Genomic DNA, 17975 nt, shown 5'->3' with positions numbered 1-17975 from the left:
GTACACTGAACTCCTGTTACAGGACCAAACAAAAAATACAGATTATCCCAGATATACAAAAATATTAACACACACACACACACACACACACACACACACACACACATTCACATACATTGTAATGTAAATGTCCCCCAAGAATTCCACAACAGAAATTTGAATTTAATACTGTTTTTACCGATTTACAATAGCAATTAATGAAAACATGTAGAAATATCTTATAAATATCACTCATATCTTATCTATCTCATATCATATCTCATGTTTACATTAAATAGATTTAATTCACTTATCTAACACATGCTAATGTATAACTAACAGTATATAAGGATTTCTGCAACACCATAACATCTGTACTGAAATACCCAAGCAATCACATCATCACATATTTATTTTCCTTAGTTTTCTTTCATATATATATCCACACATATATCATAATGTTTTCTCATATAAAACCATGAAGATTTTATATTGAACAGACAGCTTAAAGAGTCACCAATCTCCTCATGGAAACTGCACACAAACTGTTTCAATGAATGGAAATAATTGCAATCAATTAACCATTTGGATTCCATCAGTTTTCTATAACAAACTGATCAACAATCTGATTATATATATATATATATATATATATATATATATATATATATATATATATATATATATATATATATATATATATATATATATAATTATCTGATAATATGATGTTTAATGTGAAATGTTTGCAAAAAAAAAAATATGCTTATTTCCCTGGCAGCGGCCCTACAGCTCCAGGTGGTCGGGGAGTAAACACATACAGGACAGCTGCCCGTAACTCTCTCTCTCTCTAACTGCCATCTCCGGTTGCTTTTATCCCTTGCTTGCCTCATCAGGCTGATTGGGCACTGCCCCGCCCTCCTCTACACTACATACTATTAGCAACATTTAAAAATGAACATATTACTGTAGTAACACCATGGTTATTACATCAGAACTGTATAGTTTCCACCAAAACACATGGTTAATACAATATTACTTAAGTAAAACCATGGTTAATTTTATCAGTATCAAATCCTATCAAAATCCAGTATCTCAACTCCCTGACCTTCACTGTGACCAAATCACTGTGAGGAACCTCTTTTATTTATTACTATAGGTAGTATTATAAGAAATTGAAAACATTGGAAAAAGTATGTCAAAGGGTGGGTGACAGCACATACACATACCGTCTTTACACCCAGAGATACTACAGCTGCACATGGGGGTTCAGTTTGTCATAAAATCCTGTTTCCACAAGATTATTGGAGCACAAATAGTCACTTAGTTATCTAATCTCTTAATCCACTAAATGACCCGTTAACCAGTTTAATATCTCTGCACCATCTTGAAAAAAATAAATATGCCCTCCTTCATTTGATCAGCAGTTGACCCCAAATAAATCTGTCATGGCTGACTTGAGTTTGGTCTGAGCAGTGGTGGGCGGAGTTAGTGCAAATAACCTCTGCCAACAAGATAGGCTATTTGCACTTAGTGTAAATAGACACTCCGGGGGGAAAAATTATTCTTTCCTTACTATGACGGGCTCAGATATAGAGGCTACAGGAGTCCAAAATGAATAAAATCCCAAATGCAGTTTATTGTTCAACCACAACTCCAATATTAACCAGAAAAAAAATTCAGATTTGGTGCATAATATGGGACTTTTAACTATTAACAAGCCCGAAAAAATACGGCAATTGTACAAAGGATCCTCCATTTGTTTTTGACAGGCAACAGATGCACTAACCGCACACCAACCCTAATCCTAACCATATGGAGCCTGCAAGGCTGAGTACCCTGCAGGAACAACCTGAGGCACCTTTTTCCCATTGCAGAAACACACTGGGGATTTGTATTAAGTATTATCCAAATTAAGGTTTTTATATACATATACATTTCACTAGATTAGATTTAATAATGAATAAGATTCATTATTATTCCCAAGATACAAATTTAGAGATACAATATATGAGCTGGCAGGGCATTCATGATTCTTGTCATGTCTTGTCTTGTCATTTCGTTATTGTCACATTTTACTTTCCATGCCCTCACTCTAATTTAGAACACTTGACTATGTAATCAAAATATGCATTGAACTCAGGATAAACATATGGATGAATATAGTTAATGATGAAAGATTTAGATACAGCAAATCCACAGGAAATGTCAGCGATTATTTCTATGTCACTTCTAGAGGCTGCTTAAATACTGTAGAACCAAGATGTTCTAACTGTACAATGCTCCAGCACCGGCCATAGAGGAACACAGAGGTATAAAATAAACTAACAGCATAGATTTTTGCAGATAACTGATAGTTCCAAAAAGCAACTATCAGCACTGATTAATCAGTAAAACCAAAATATCAGTCTACCTCTAGAAGAAAGTTATATGGGTTTGGAACGACATGAGGGCGAGTAAATGACAGAATTGTATTTTTAATATGTTTGATTGCCATGATTGTACAGCCATCTTTATTTTCATACTGTCATATATGTTCATATGATTCTTCTGCCCTATGTGTGATAGAGCTGTTAAATGAAGCAGTAACAAACATTGTGAACTATATGTTGTAGATGGAATGAAAAATGTGGATAATGCAATGAAAATTTCCATGAAAGGTGCCCATTTCCATTTTCTCATATGCACTTTACTAAGGACAGGTTGTGTGGGGAACTAGAAGAGACATGAGGAGAACTCTTTATAAACACACATACAATATTAAACACATATCAGCAAAATAGACTCTGCTTAAAGAGAGCGGTGCCATACACAAACACTATGTAGAGAGCCAACACAGAGAGAGGAAGAGAGGAGGACAGGCAAGGGGAGGAAGGGCATGCAGGACATTTAAACGCCAAGGCTGAAGGCAGCAACATCATCATCTTTGCTTTATCACTATGGTGTCAATGTCTGTGTAACCAATCTTAAATATTCAGAGAATGTGCAACCCCGGCTTTATTTCCCAGCTAATCTCTTGGCAGCTGAGAGAAACCAGGTGAATGAAGTAGTCATCCTCTAATCTAAATACTCAGATGTTATAACGTGTAGTCTAAAACAATGGGTATAATTTGACAATCCAGAATGTGTTTAGCTTGGCATGTTTAATGCAGGTGGGTGTTTAATAAATGAGTAAACTTGGCAAATCCTTATCTTTTGCCTCCCAACTCAACTGTAACAAAAACACTCTCACACAAATCTTCCCACATCTTCCGATGTCTCTGTTTTACTTTCCACTCTGAGTTATTCAAAATAAGAATAGGAAGGGAGCTACAAAACTGTAATTTTTTAAAAAGGAAAAATATATCTACATGTGTGTAAATGATGCAGAAAGCCATTAGATAAAAAAGGAAATAAAACAAAGACAAACTAAAAAGCATGTGTCTCCAAAAGCTTCATGCAGCAGAAACTAGGCTTGGCAGTCTCAGTGAATGTGCTACCCTAAAACCTAACACACAGAACAAAGAGAAGATCTGTCTTATGTTGTGTTAAACTGCACTATATGAGGCTGGACACTTTGAATTTAGAATATAAAACAAGTAGACTTAAAGTTTTGTAACCTTTGTTGGGTGTGTAAAACAACTGAATTCTGTGTTCTGCATGTGCTGTACCAGAGCACTGATCTGCATTCAATGGAAATGTGATCTTCATACTAGAAAATACAGAGACTGACTCTACAAAATCTCAATGACTTACAGGCGATACCGCAGCAGTTTCACTCTCTGCGACCTCCGGATATGACAGTCACATTTCATCCTCTAGTAACAATCAATATTAACTTTAAACTGGCTTTTTATGGATAATATTCGTTACGAGGGAGAAGGCATAGGCAGATCGCGATGTGAGAGCGTTCACATGCTACGGTGTTCAGCACAATGTTCACCAAAACTGTCCAAAAACTGAAATGTCTACTTGTTATAGGATGACAACACATCTTTTTCCCCAGAGTGTCATTTAAAAAGACAAACGGGTATTTCTAAATCGCCTAAAATGCCCGGGATTTGCCTGTTTTTATTTTGACGCGCTCTCTTTGGTCCTAGACACATGTAATAGATTTCTGTTTGTATTAGCATTTTAAAAAAACATTTAGCCTCCTGAGACCTGAGTGTGATTGCTGTGTGCACATATGTGGACGGTGGGTGAAGTTGTGACATTTTTAATAATACCAAGCTAAGCTATATTAAATCAAATTGTTTATTATGTTTCCAGGAGTGTTGGTTATTCATGTTTATGATATGTTACAGACATTACATCAGAAATTAGCATAAATAATTCCTATTCAAAGTAATGGACTGAATCTATGTACTGATAACCAGATGGTGCTTGTCTGTGTGCAATGTCGGCACATGCATAAATAAAGGCCCTTTTCTCAGACTACTGGAGGGGCATCAATTTTTTGACAACAATTATTTGACTGTAGACTGCAAAGCCTATCAAAAATGTATTGCTACCATTTTTGATTGTTTGGATATTAAAACATATATAGAACATAAAAGTATTGTTCCTGCAGCATAAAATAAATAAATAAACTACTAGAAAAATAATAAGAGTAGTAGTAATACTTGTAATAATAATAATAGTTTGCATCAGCGTGGAAAGCAGCTCAGCCTTCGTGTTTAAACGCGCTCTCACCTGGTATGACAGAAATAGTTTTGAGAGCTCGTAGAACCCTGAAGGTTCTCAGGGCTGACACATTCCCGAGGTCCACAAATTCTGTTACATATCTGCAACAAGGGAGGATCACACACAGAACAAACACCATGACACAACACACACACAACACCACCACAACACGTATGGCACACCACTACCACCAGAACCACCACTGAACTGGGAGGAAGACATCACGCAAAGCCTGTCTAATGGGAGAAGAGAGAGAATAACGAACGGAGGAGGAAGGAAAAGACAGGAGCATGAAGAGTAAAACAGCGAACGGCGCTCTCTGTTGGCCCTGATGGATGCTGGACTCACCTGGAATCACAGCAACAGTTTTCAAAGCCCTCAGCACCCTGAATGTGCGCAGAGCTGACACATTGCCTAGGTTTACAAACTCTGTAATATACCTGCAGAATGGATCGCAACACAGTTACCATAGACAGAGAAGGAGGGAAGGAGGGAAAAACATCGGGAAGAGAAGAGGAAGAGATGAGAAGAGATACAGGAGGACAGAGCAGTAAGGGAAGAAGAGGGTTTATGAAAAAGATAACTAAATTTTTAATGTAAAATAAATGACATTAAAGCAAAGTTCTGTGTTCAAAACAAGTGGTGTGCTGTTGATTACAACAGACAATAATTGTGACTCATCCCTTAGTTTGTAAAATCACAAAAAATTTATGTCTACAGTAATGCACTTACAATGGAGGTCTATGGGCAATGGATTCTAAAAGGTTTTAAAGCAGAAGCCTGAGCTTGTATTTTTGTTAAAGCACTTTTTTAATTCTTCCTTACAATTGTTTTTTTTTTGTAATTTTACAAGTGTTACAGACATAATTTATCTCTATCTAAACAGTCTTTTTCAAGAATCCTTTCTCTGATCATGCATAACTTTACAAAAACAAGGTTGATAACTGATTTTGTAACACTACTTTCATGTTAACAAATAAGATTTAAGACATGTGTCTATGAATACTTTCAAAACAACTTTCAACATGTCTTTTAACATTTGTCCTGGTGTAATGCCTTGCACCCTAAAGACGGTGGCACATGTTGGTATCCATAGAGTTTGACTTGTATTGAACCCGGAACATTCCTTTAATGTCAAAGTAAATGCAATAAAATATGAATGATATTAATGGCAAAAAGAGAATCTCACAACATCTGTCATACAGAATTCATAACATACAAGTAAAAACATACATTTTATACCTAGACAACACAAACTCATTCTCTCCTGACTTGCACATTCCAAGCAAATAATCTTGTTTAGAAGGAGTCTGGGAAACTGATTGAACAGTATTTCTCATTTTACCATTGCGAAATGTAACTTTTGGGGGGGGAGCAAAGTATGTCGTTAAAATATTTAAGAAGAAGGATAATTATCTAAAAAGGAAATGCCTGTCCTACAGTGCCGAATGCTGAAATGCAGATAGGGAGAGAAGGATTGATGGACAGATGAAGTAAGGTTTAAAGAAAAGAGTTATGATACACAGACATACAGATGAGCACAGACACTATAATTTTTTAGCATTGAACTTCCATTCAGCGCCACCTATTAGAGGTGGGACAAAATACACACACATTCCTCTGTGCAAGTGTGACATCAGGGCTCAATCATCCTGTGACCTCTATAGAACACAACTGAGAATCGTGGAAAAAAAATTGTGGCCAATGAGCAACGCAGTAACACAGCAACTCTACACACTCTCAAAACTACTGAATATTTTAAACATAAAATATATCATTACTATATTAAAAACTACATTACTTCAAATCAATAGTCCTAAATTTTCCAATTGATTTTATTTCAATTATATTATTTGCAATACTTCTGCAATAAGATTCTCCCTCATGAAAGATGTTAAGTACAGTCTTGTACCTTAGTCTTTTTGACTGATTTCAAATACTTTTTTGGCTTCAAATCAAAGTCAGTAATGTTGTAATAAACAACTCATAATTTTTTAAATCCCAATAGAAAAATCTCCCAGAACAAAAACAGTTGAATAAATGGGAAGGTACTGTGTGCTCTATAGAGGTCATGTTGTTGATTTATCATTTCATTTCAGACTGTTCCAAATATTGAAGAAATGTCACATTCACTAAACTCAGAAAGATTGATTAGACATCCTTTCTTGTTTCACTACTAATTGCACCAGTAAGTAAACAGTTAACTACAATTCATAAACTGCAGTGAAAACATTCTAAAACTAAAACATGTCAAAGCTGTACACAAGAGTGGTATATAACTGTAATCACTGCATGCAGAAACTGATGTTAGTGTAGAAATACTGTATGTTTGAATTTTAGCAGGATTATACTTACGCCATCGAGATGACCATGAAATCCAGCCAGTTCCAGGGGTCTCTGAGAAAAGTGAAACCATCTATACAAAAACCTCGAGCCACAATCTTTGTGAGGGACTCGAAAGTGTAGATTCCTGTGAAGGTGTATCTGAAAGAAAAAACGTTAGTTCATGTGTGTAAGTACAGTGAGTACTTGTGTGTCTGCCAGGAATCACCTTCACCTTAATACTGAGCTCCTTGACTTTCATCATTGCTACACACTTGTATAAATAGCCTGGTGGTTGACCATGTCATGACTATGTTTTTAAGGATCTCCTTGTAACTACATAAATCTCTAAGCATCAATAGATTCTTCCATTAACCTAAGTTTATCCTGGTTACCCCAACATCAACCTAATAATTCATTTGACTGATGTCCAGATTTTCAAGTGAAGCTCTCTTTGTCATTGGCATTGGTTCCAACAGTAGCTAGTCAATAGCTTTTCATTCCACCAACATTGAAAATCCTGCTACTATGTACTTACAATCATTCTTGAGACAAGGACTCTCTCTTTCTTACACTTTCACCTGAATACTCTTTGATCTTATATATTGCTACAACCTGTGGTAAATATCTGTCTGGTTGTGTATCTACAGTTGTTGTACATAAAACTTAGAGGTTTGATGATTCATTTGCAAGGTCTTTTCTTATTCTTTGTCCAGTTTTTTGGATATCCAGAGCCTGTTCACGTTTCTAACCATTGCTTTTATTAAATCTCTGAATATGAAACACAAATAACTTTAGAGTCAGGGTAATATTACAAGCCAAAATATATTTTTATGTTCCCAGTGTTACTTGTCATAATTGCAGAGCTCTCTAATTGACTTCTTACTAGTAAGAATTTCAATTACAGAGCCCTCTAATTGAATTAATACTAGTAAGAATTCTAGTAAGAGAGCTCTCTAATTGAATTCTTACTAGTAAGAATGTAATTGCAGAGCTCTTTAATTGCAATTCTTACTAGTGGCACTGTAATTCAATTATAGAGCTCTGCAATTACATATTCTTACTATTAAGAACTGCAATTAAAGTGCTCTACATTTGCATTCTTACTAGTATTCAGTGCCATCTCTTTGTGGTAATGGCACCTTATGCATATTCATATTCATCTAGCTTGTAGAAATTGGCAGGTGGGAAGATGTATATAAATATGTATGGGGGGGGCACAACATTTATTATAAATATACCATATATGACTATATATTATTACATATGACATTATATCATATGTTATTATACATTTACTAAAAGATTACAATCATTAACAATTCTGTTATAAAAAGTGTTTTTGTCCGGTATTTCGTACATCAGGCACAATTTGTGAATGTAGGAAAAACAATGCCAGGGTAAATGAAACAATTACAGTATTGTGCAAAGGTTTTAGGCACTTGTGAAAAATGTTGCATAGTGAGGATGTTTTCCAAAACAATGACATAAAAAGTTTTCATTTATCACTTAATGTCATACAAAGTCCAGTAAAAATAAAAAAGCTAAATCAATATTTGGTGTGACCACCTTTGCTCTAAAACAGCACCAATTATCCTAGGTACACCTGGACACAGTTTTTCTTGGTTGTTGGCAGATAGGATGTTCCAAGCTTCTTGGAGAATTCACCACAGTTCTTCTATCTATTTAGGCTGTCTCAATTACTTATGTCTCTTTATGTAAACTCAGACTGACACGATGTTCAGTGGGAGGTTTTGTGGGGGCCATGACATCTGTTGCAGGGCTCCCTGTTCTTCTATTCTAATCTATTCCATTTGCTAAATTTATGTTTGGGAGTCTAACATTTATATTTCCTATTGACACACTAAAGCTGAAGATATAAATAACCATCTTAAGACAAATGCTTTTGTGAAACATCGTATGTGCCTAAGACTTTTGCACAGTGCTGTATATGCAGAAAAACATTTTATTAAATTTTCAAAAGAAGAAAGAAATGTGCTATCCTACTTTATGATTAATAAAAAATACATTAAAACTATACATTTTTCTATTGTTTTGTATGTACACCTCTGTACTCTTTGCAAACTTTCACACAATCTACACATTTACATTTGAAACATTTTGATGAAAAAAAAGAATTTTTATCATTTTCGGGACAAAATCTGCAAGTGTCTGACTGGCAGGTTTCTAAAAACTATTACAAATTCTGCAGACTGCAGTGGGTCGTATGAGTTTCTGACATGTGGAAAAACGTCTTTGAACCTTTTGCAAGAGTATACAGATTTGAATTAATATAGTTAATGAATATAAAATATTATCATTTAATAACAAAGCATATTTGTGTTTTCATCTCGATATTCTCTATAATCTTGACACTATTTGAATACAATCATTATGTTTGCTAATATAACCATATTCAGATATCACACATGGCCTTTATTTTTAAATGTAGCCTAACTCAGGTGGGATTTGGAAAGGGACATGGGTGTAATTGCCTCTAATTTGCATCTAATGAATACAAGTTATGAAGAATGAAGTTTTTACTAGAAAGAATGCAATTGTAGAGCTCTGTAATTGACATTCTTACTAGTGATAATTGAATGAGAGAGCTCTGTAATACAAATTTTACTAGTAAGAATAAAATTGCAGAGCACTTTAATTGGAATTGTTAACAATAAAAAGGCAATTGCAGAGCTCTTTAATTCAATTATAGAGCTCTGCAATTGCATTCTTACTAGTAACAATGTCGTTACAGAGCTCTGTAATTGGAATTCTTACTGGTAGAAAATATATTGTAGAGCTCTCTAATTTAAATATTACTAGTACAAATACAATTACAATGAGTAACGCTGGATGTATTAAAAGCAAAATTGGCTTGCCATAAGAAATGATGAACATTTGAATAGAATAGAATAAAATAGAATAAGATCCCAATTAATATTAGGTGTCTATAACTACTATATACTTGCATTAAAATACGTACAATACAATTAATTTATTGTGTAACAACATGTTGTTCTGCAAAATTCTCACAAGATTCACATTTGCTGCTACTGAGGATGAGGTGCGGGAGTAGGGAAAATGTTAGGGTTTAGTGTAAGGATTGGGGTAGGGTTAGGTTTAGGGTATAAGGTTAACAGTGTACTACAGATGTAATTAAATACATGTACTTTAAATGTAAGTACAATGCAGCAACACATATAAGTAAGTAGTAATAAGTAAGTAATAAGTATACTGTACCAATAATTAAGTACATAGTAACTAAAGACACCTAATATAAAGTGTGTTCTAGAATAGAATAGAATAGAATAGAATACTTACTCTACTTGTTTGGACCATTCTGGAGGATTGCTGAATGTCATGAATACGCAATTTGTCAAAATAGTACACATGATGATCATGCTGAAAACTGTAAGAAGCAGTTAAGGAAATCCAGCAGGGTGAAGTCTCATGTAATGCATGACAATATGTCTGATGTCATAAATATGGATCAGATATCAAAACTATGGCACATCCATTTCTAACTAAATGTGATGAACATAATGACAACAATACAAAAAGTTTAGAAATTCATACACTTTTGGAGCAAACTCCAAATTTTTAGCAAACTCTCTCTCAGGAACATGTAATCAAAAAGTCTGTTAAATCATGTACTGTGATACCTAGTATATGATTTCACAGTTTTCCACATAATTGTAGGGCCTGTTATTCAAAATATTCTCCATTATCAAATATTTTGCCTATTTTAAATATGACTTCAGCTACCAATAGGAGTGTAGTACTCTCATCTCGGTTTAACATGTTTACAATGTGTGAAATATACAGTATTTTGCAATTGTCCTCCAAAATCAACATAAAATGCAAAACAAATAAAAACCAATGTCATGCACAGACAAACAAAGTACAGATTAAAGGGTAACTAAACACCTGCTCAGAGTCTGACTCCACCCACTAGAAATATTTGAAAATGCTGGAAAAGTGGGCAGACCCCGGCGGGGATAGAGGGAACGAACCGAGTGCGGTGCTGAGCAGGGGGCACCTGAGACTCGTAGTGACGGATTAATTGACAGCTGCTGTCAGACTCTATGTTATTATTATTCCTCACACGGTCGCAAGACGACATGTACATGAATCTGGCATGGTGAGCTGGAACCTGCTTACGTCAGCTGTCACCGTTTACCTCACGAAGTACCGCAAACAGCCAATAGGAAAATGCAACTGCAGTAGCCACCGTTCAACCTGAAGAGGGCAGCACTCAGATGTTTTTACACCATATATTGTAGAATTAAAACACTTTATACACAAATGTCACAAAAATTACTTGAATCAATGGCCAGTACTAATAAAGCCCCATGCTTACAGATCATTAACTAAAAAAAGTTGGTTTAGGGTTTAGTTACCCTTTAAACAAAATTTCAATCATAATAACATGGACAATACTTGATGCATTGAAAAGGATATGAGTGTATCAAAATTTTAATTGCTATTCGCCTCAGTAGATTAAAAGGACTAATAATATATAACGAGGGTGTGGCACTGAAACGGAAGATTGTTTTCCCTCTGTTAAGCACTATAAAGGTCTGAGGAAAAAAGAAGAAAAAGAGGAAAGGGAGACAAGTCAGTCTCAATGGAGTGAGTCATCCACAGAGAAAAAAAGACCAACATGAGTAATGGTAAAAACAAATATGCATAAAAGATTAACATCACAAGAAGTTTGACATTATCCAAAAGTTACAGTTTTTGGTACATTGAACATAACCCATTACATTTCTGAATATATCACCATAGCATTCTTTCGGGTCAAGAATGTTTATAATTTTTTATTTTACCTAAAACAAACCCTGAGGACATAGGGCATTTCAAATTGAAGCCTTATGATAAAAATCAGCAAGGGAATTATGGATCTAAGACAACCACGGTGAGCTCTGGCAAAGAGATGGTCCTCTTACAGGAACTCAGACTGTAATACTAACGCTAACGCTGCGATCCATCAGAAGCAGAAGTGCTGACTCCAGACAGTGTGTGGGACAGTGAAAGAGAGAGAAAGTGACAGAGCGGAAGGTGGGTCAAAAGCACAGCAAAGCTCTGACATATTGTAAGCACAACAGAGATTGCAGGACCACATGCTTACCATTACAATCTAGTCCTAACCATTTCAACCACCTGAAAAAAATAGATATATTAAACCAGCTTAGGCTGGTTTGCTTGTCTTCAGCTGCGTTAACTGGTCAGACATCTGGTCTCCCAGTCTGATCAGCTGACAAGTATGCCACACAAAACCCTTCTAAAATCAAATAAGCATGGGTGAGAAACAGATCAATATTTAAGTTCTTTTTTACTATAAATATCCAATTTCACTTTCACTTTCTTCTTTTGTTTTTGCCGATTTGCATTCTACGTGCATATCACCACCTACTGTGCTGGAAGGAGAAGGTATGGTAAAAAAAGGACTTAAATGTTGATCTGTTGAATGATTTGGATATAACCACCCTTTAATGTCAGTGCTTATATAGACTACAGCCATGGTATACAAATATAGAACACTCAGGTAGACCCTCTACCACAAAGCATTAATGACACCAATATAATACTCACTTTCTCAAGGAGTGAGGAATAAATATAGACAGCTGTCTAAATGAGGACAAAATTAGTGCCATCACCTCAGATTTCACCTCTCTTTTTCTATTTCATGTCGACTATCCATCTGTCACTCTGCTTTTATAATTTCTATGTGCAATAATACAACATGTACATAACAAATCATACATTAAAAGATGTGTATGCTAGACTAAATAGATTGTGTCCTTCATCTAAAGACAGCTGTCATTTTAAGCTGCAGAATCCCAAAGACTATCACACTAGCAAAAGCTGTGAACAGCCCAGAAGTCTCCATGTGTTACTGAATACAGAGCACTGGTTTCCCCAGAGTCTCTCTCTCTCACACACAAAACACACACTCTGTGACAGACCGTGGGCTTCCTCCACTGGCAGGAGCTCCCACACTCACAATGCTGCACTGTTTGCTGAGGACATAGCTGCAGCTCTCTCTAATACTCATAATAATAGTCTGCCCTAAATATCCAGCAGCCCTTTCTAATCTTTCCTAAATCTTTATCTTATTGAGGATTATGTTTACTGGATGACATTCACTTTCATCCTCATGAAATCACAAGGCTTAAAATAAGTAGTTCACTTTAAGATGTACTTTGCAATTGCCGAAATTGCAGTCGTCTTGCACTTATACTGACACTTATTGGCATGCAGCATTGTGCAAGAGCTAAAGTTTTCAGCTATAATGCCATTGTAGAAATATGCTGTCTGCAGTCAACCATGATTAATGTGTTCAATTAGCTAGTAGTATTCAACTGGTCATGTGACCTCAACACGTCGGCCTCCATGAGGTAACCTGCTCCATGCAAAGTCTACATATCATGTGAGAGAGCATAATATATTTTTATTTTATTTTATTTAGGGATAAAACATTTTTTTTTTTTTTTGTTTTTAGGGAAATTTACTGTGTACATTTAAAGCAGTATTCCGGGTCCAATACAAGTTAAGCTCAATCGACAGCATTTGTTGCATAATGTTGATAACCACAAAAGTTTATGTCATCCAAACCCCTTATCTAAACTTGACCAATCAGTAGAGTGTGTAAACATGATAGGAAGCTGTTGTGTGTGACAGAAGCAAGTAATTGTCACGGATTAGATGGAAGCGATATCCAGCAATGTAATTGACAGTAGTGGAAGTCGTAGGAATTCAAACGAGTGCAGTCACAAAATATCATACGAATTAGCCATATTTAGAAAATCGTACGAATCCTGATGATTTTGCTGTGAGACTGTGTTGCACAAGAACATGATTTCCATCTTAATTTCTCAGTAAGTGTCTGAGTTGCAGGAAAACGAATCGGTTACCTTACGTAACCTCGGTTCTCTCTAGAAGAGGGAACGAGTATTGCGTAAGCTAGCTTACGCTACGGGAAAGATTAATCTTTTCTGAGATATTGAAGCCAAAAAATTATCCTTAATTTTGTATCCATTGTCAACGCAGTGCAGCAACTGCATACCTTGAGCGGGCTAGCTAGCGAGCTCATAGGTTGCTCTTGCGACAACTGCTGCAGCCTATAGATCGAACTTGAGTGAACTTGCGTCCAATGACAGAGCCACGCCGTCACTGCATCAAAGCCTGCCAAAATGGGCATGGCTAGAGTGCATATAAGCGTAAGTTCAGTAGGCTGGAACCCTGGTTTTCATTGAATGAAGCGAAAATGGCTCGTGGCGCGAGCACGGCCAGCTACGCAATACTCGTTCCCTCTTCTAGAGAGAACCGAGGTTACGTAAGGTAACCGATTCGTTCTCTTACTGAGAGGTTCTCTCAGTATTAGCGTATGCTAGTGAAGGGTGAGGGTCAAAATCCCTTGTCTCTTCAGATATATCATACATACATATATATATATATATATATATATATATATATATATATATATCCTTTTATATCAATAGCTATCTGTATTCTGTTGCTTAACTTCTTTAATAAAGTGATGAATTAACTATATGCATGATCACATAATCAATTCTATTTTCTTATGCATAACTGAAATATACTTTGAATCATATGTGTGTTGAATGCTATCTAGTCTCTTTTAGGAACATTCCAGAGACTTTCTCTCTGTCCTGCACGTTGGCTGAAGGTCTTTTGGGGATAAGCTTATCTGTGAGGCTCCAGTCTCTTCGGGGCAGGGAGAATGCGTTAAACATAGGTTCCAGATGTATTCTGTGTTTGATTGTTACCTTTCCATGACTAATTATATGGTTTAAAGTCCTATGTAATAATACCTGAATAGTAGAAGTGTGATTTTCTCTTATTATTTCTTTAGGGAAGAAATGCATGTTATTTCTACCCCTCTCCTCTGCCCGAGGAGTGAATATTTTCTCTCTCTCTTTTGGTTTAAATGGCCTGATAACGTGGTGCTCTGGCTCTCTTGTGCCCAGAGAAGAACTGTCGTTCGTCAGTGTTTTGTGTGTGCGTTTGAAATTCTACCCAGGTTTTGAACCCAGGGATGCACACCAGGCCGACCCGAAGACGCCCCGCGACCATCTGCGAGGTCACTTCAGATGTAAATCTCGGGCTCGGACGACAAGTGCGCTGATTAATGTTGATAGGCCGCATAGCTGTCTATATGTTGTGACTTTATGGTCTTTTAGCCAATCAGGAGTAAAATAATGGAATGTACGTCCTTGCGAATGGTATAATTGATGTAAGATTTTGTGTAAGGTACGAGTTGGCTTTCGATCTCCTCGTGAGACTTTGCCGCTGGCTCTACCAATTTCACTGCAGACTATACTTCAGTAAATTTTTGATTCTTTAATTGAACTTCTCGACTCCTGGTCTTCTTTCTCCATATCTGGTCCGGGTCACAACTGTTATACCCCTAACAGTTTGGTGGAGAATGCGGGCAATCACTCCGTGGTGACATCTCTGGCAAATCAGCAAACAAGGTAGGAAGCTTTTATTAATTGTTAGGGCTGTCTGACTGGAAGAGATTTTGAAGGGGAGGGAGAGCTTCACTCGACGAGGCGAGTGAAGAGTAATTTAATTATACTATTGAAAGTATAAGAAGTCGCTGAGAGAGCTGTTAAGGGTTAAAACAGCAAACAGCACAAGTGAAGCGTGCTCTATGGGGGCCCAGGTGGGCATTGGTGTAGCACCACCCCGGCAGAGTCGCCCCTGGACGGGAGGTCCAGTTGCACCGTAAACCTGCTCAATCTCTTCCACCTCAGATAGGGGTACCCGAGCTTAGTGAATCAGGCAGTTAGGGATTCAGATATTAGGTATAAAATAAAATAAAATACAATAGGGATTGTTTTGCCAGGGATGCATCAGGAGCGGTCCCAAGTAAATAAATAAATTATGACCCAAATTGGTATGGATCAGTATATGTGACCAGGATGTTTGTGAAGAATACTTTGTGGTGTATTGTGTAGAAATCCAGTATTGTTGCTGCTATAGTTAATTTATCCGCATAAAATATTTGCTGCTAAAATCTTTTCGGTAGTGATTTTCAACTGTGACCAAGAAAAATGACTGATAAAGGGAATTTTCTGAGTAGTTCTGACCAAAACGAGGAGGGCACACGCTGTAAACAGCTCTGCTCTGACAAGCTCAAATCAAAGAAATGTGCACAGCTCATTAAGAAAATGGTCAGTCAGGGGTTTGATTCTGATTGGAACGTCATGCAGCAGATTGACTGGCTGCAGAACAAAAAAGACGCTGATAGGGCCAAATATCTATCCGTGTTTGCCTATTCATGGATTTGTAAACTGGGTGGTATACCTTTAAGCCATGAAAAGGCAATTCCAAATATGATGGACGGATGGTCTAGTTTGATTGCCCAGCGTGATAGAGTGGCAAAAATTATTGGGCAGGAAGTCGGCTGTGATCTGTGTAGTTTGAGTAAGGGTTTCGAGGCTGTTTGTGAGAAGGCAGAAAATGCTGTGAAAAATGAGACAGTTCCCAGTGCTCCCTTGGCCCCCACCTGCTCTTCTCAGACTGCTCAGGCAGCTGCTGCTTTCAGCTGCTGATCAGACTGATAATCAGAACGATGGGCCATATGCTGAGGCGCCGGTTTGTTGAATGTGGCTGTTTCACGCCCCCACCTTATGACATTTCGAGATTCCTGCCGTGCAAGCAAAGCAGATTAAGCAAAAACCGGGGTCGGAAATCTTAACTTGTCCCCAGAGAAATGTCTAAACCCATTGAGATGGCATTAGCCGCCCCAATCCGACATCAGGCTTGGGGAGGATTGAATACTGAGATGGGTGCTGGCTGGGAGGATGGTCAATGGGTCAGACTCACAGTGGCTGAGAAAAACAGTTTGCTTGCAGGGTTGGAACCTTTTAAGTTGTATAACCCAAACAAAATTCTATGGGACAGGCTAGAGGCCGTTGCTAGGCAACAGAATCTGGGGATGGCAGATATACAGTCTTTGGTTGAGGGTTTGGTTCCCACCAGCAAATTAAGGGCGGTTCAGATTGCTCCTTTCCACCCCAGAGTCCCCACAGATTGGCCTGAGTTTTGTGAAGCTTACTCAGATTACAAGTTACGGCGTGAAAGATATTTTGGGTCGGGGTCTTTTCCCTGGACCAGTGTGACACAGATTAAACAGAGGGCTGGCTGAAAACCCCTTAGAATACATTGAGCGCTTCGCATAGCCTATGAAACGTACTGTGCTGCAAACAACAACGCAGAAGATCTTGATTCTGCCATAGTGATAGAATCCGCTACAGGCGGATTGAATAAACAATACCGAGACATGTTGTTGAACAGTGCCATTGACATCAGATATTGGGAGGATTTGCTTCGTTGGTGCTCTGTAAGCTGGAGCCGTTTGCAAACACGTGATGATGATGTTAATGTGGGTAAAGTATCTGCTGTGTCAGTTGAAGTGGAAATGAGTCCCCGCAATAACATAACCTGCTATAATTGTGACGAGAGAGGTCACACCTCTAGAGATTGTACCAAGCCTGTTGCCAGATGCAGAAATTGTAACAGAGAGGGCCACATTGCTAGACATTGTCGTAGTGGTAAACAAAAAAATCACAGAAATGAGAAAAAGGAAGGTCCTAAAAATGATGTTTCTGTCAACAGTGATGCTCCGAAGCTTAACTCTCTGACTACAGCTGAGCTCAAAAAGTGAGCTGGGTCAGCGGCCTCCGGTTCATGTAATTATGCAGACACCCGCCCATTCATACATGCTTTGTTAGAGGGCCGGCAATGCCTTATTTTGATTGACACAGGCGCGACTGTATCAATTACAGATCTCGATCTTGAGATCACTTCTGAAACTTTGTATATAGAAGGTCTAAATGGCACAAATGTATATCATAAATCTGTTCCTATCCCTCTAACCATTTCTAACTCTGAAAAAGTCTATTGGACTGAATTTTGGGTAGGGAAAAATACTGTAGGGACTCTAATCGGTGTTGACATTCTGAAAGAACTCGAAGCTG

The 17975-nt window shown here is 37.3% G+C and overlaps 1 protein-coding gene across 1 annotated transcript in view; it reads right to left on the bottom strand.

Moving 5' to 3' along the window:
* The window catches only part of LOC127646445 (sodium channel protein type 8 subunit alpha-like), a 106916-nt gene that overhangs the window by 64973 nt on the left and 23968 nt on the right, over positions 1-17975 (bottom strand). The window contains exons 3-6 of the mRNA XM_052130108.1: positions 11404-11543; positions 10285-10365; positions 6997-7125; positions 4651-4742 (exon numbers count right to left, since the gene is read on the bottom strand). Coding sequence (XP_051986068.1) covers positions 4651-4742; positions 6997-7125; positions 10285-10365; positions 11404-11543 — 442 coding nt within the window. The remainder of the gene's footprint in view (positions 1-4650; positions 4743-6996; positions 7126-10284; positions 10366-11403; positions 11544-17975) is intronic.

This window comes from Xyrauchen texanus, chromosome 7, assembly GCF_025860055.1.
Source record: "Xyrauchen texanus isolate HMW12.3.18 chromosome 7, RBS_HiC_50CHRs, whole genome shotgun sequence".
NCBI lineage: Eukaryota > Metazoa > Chordata > Actinopteri > Cypriniformes > Catostomidae > Xyrauchen > Xyrauchen texanus.
The sequence above is the reverse complement of the archived record's forward strand: the minus strand, read 5'-3'. Positions and strand labels throughout refer to the sequence as shown.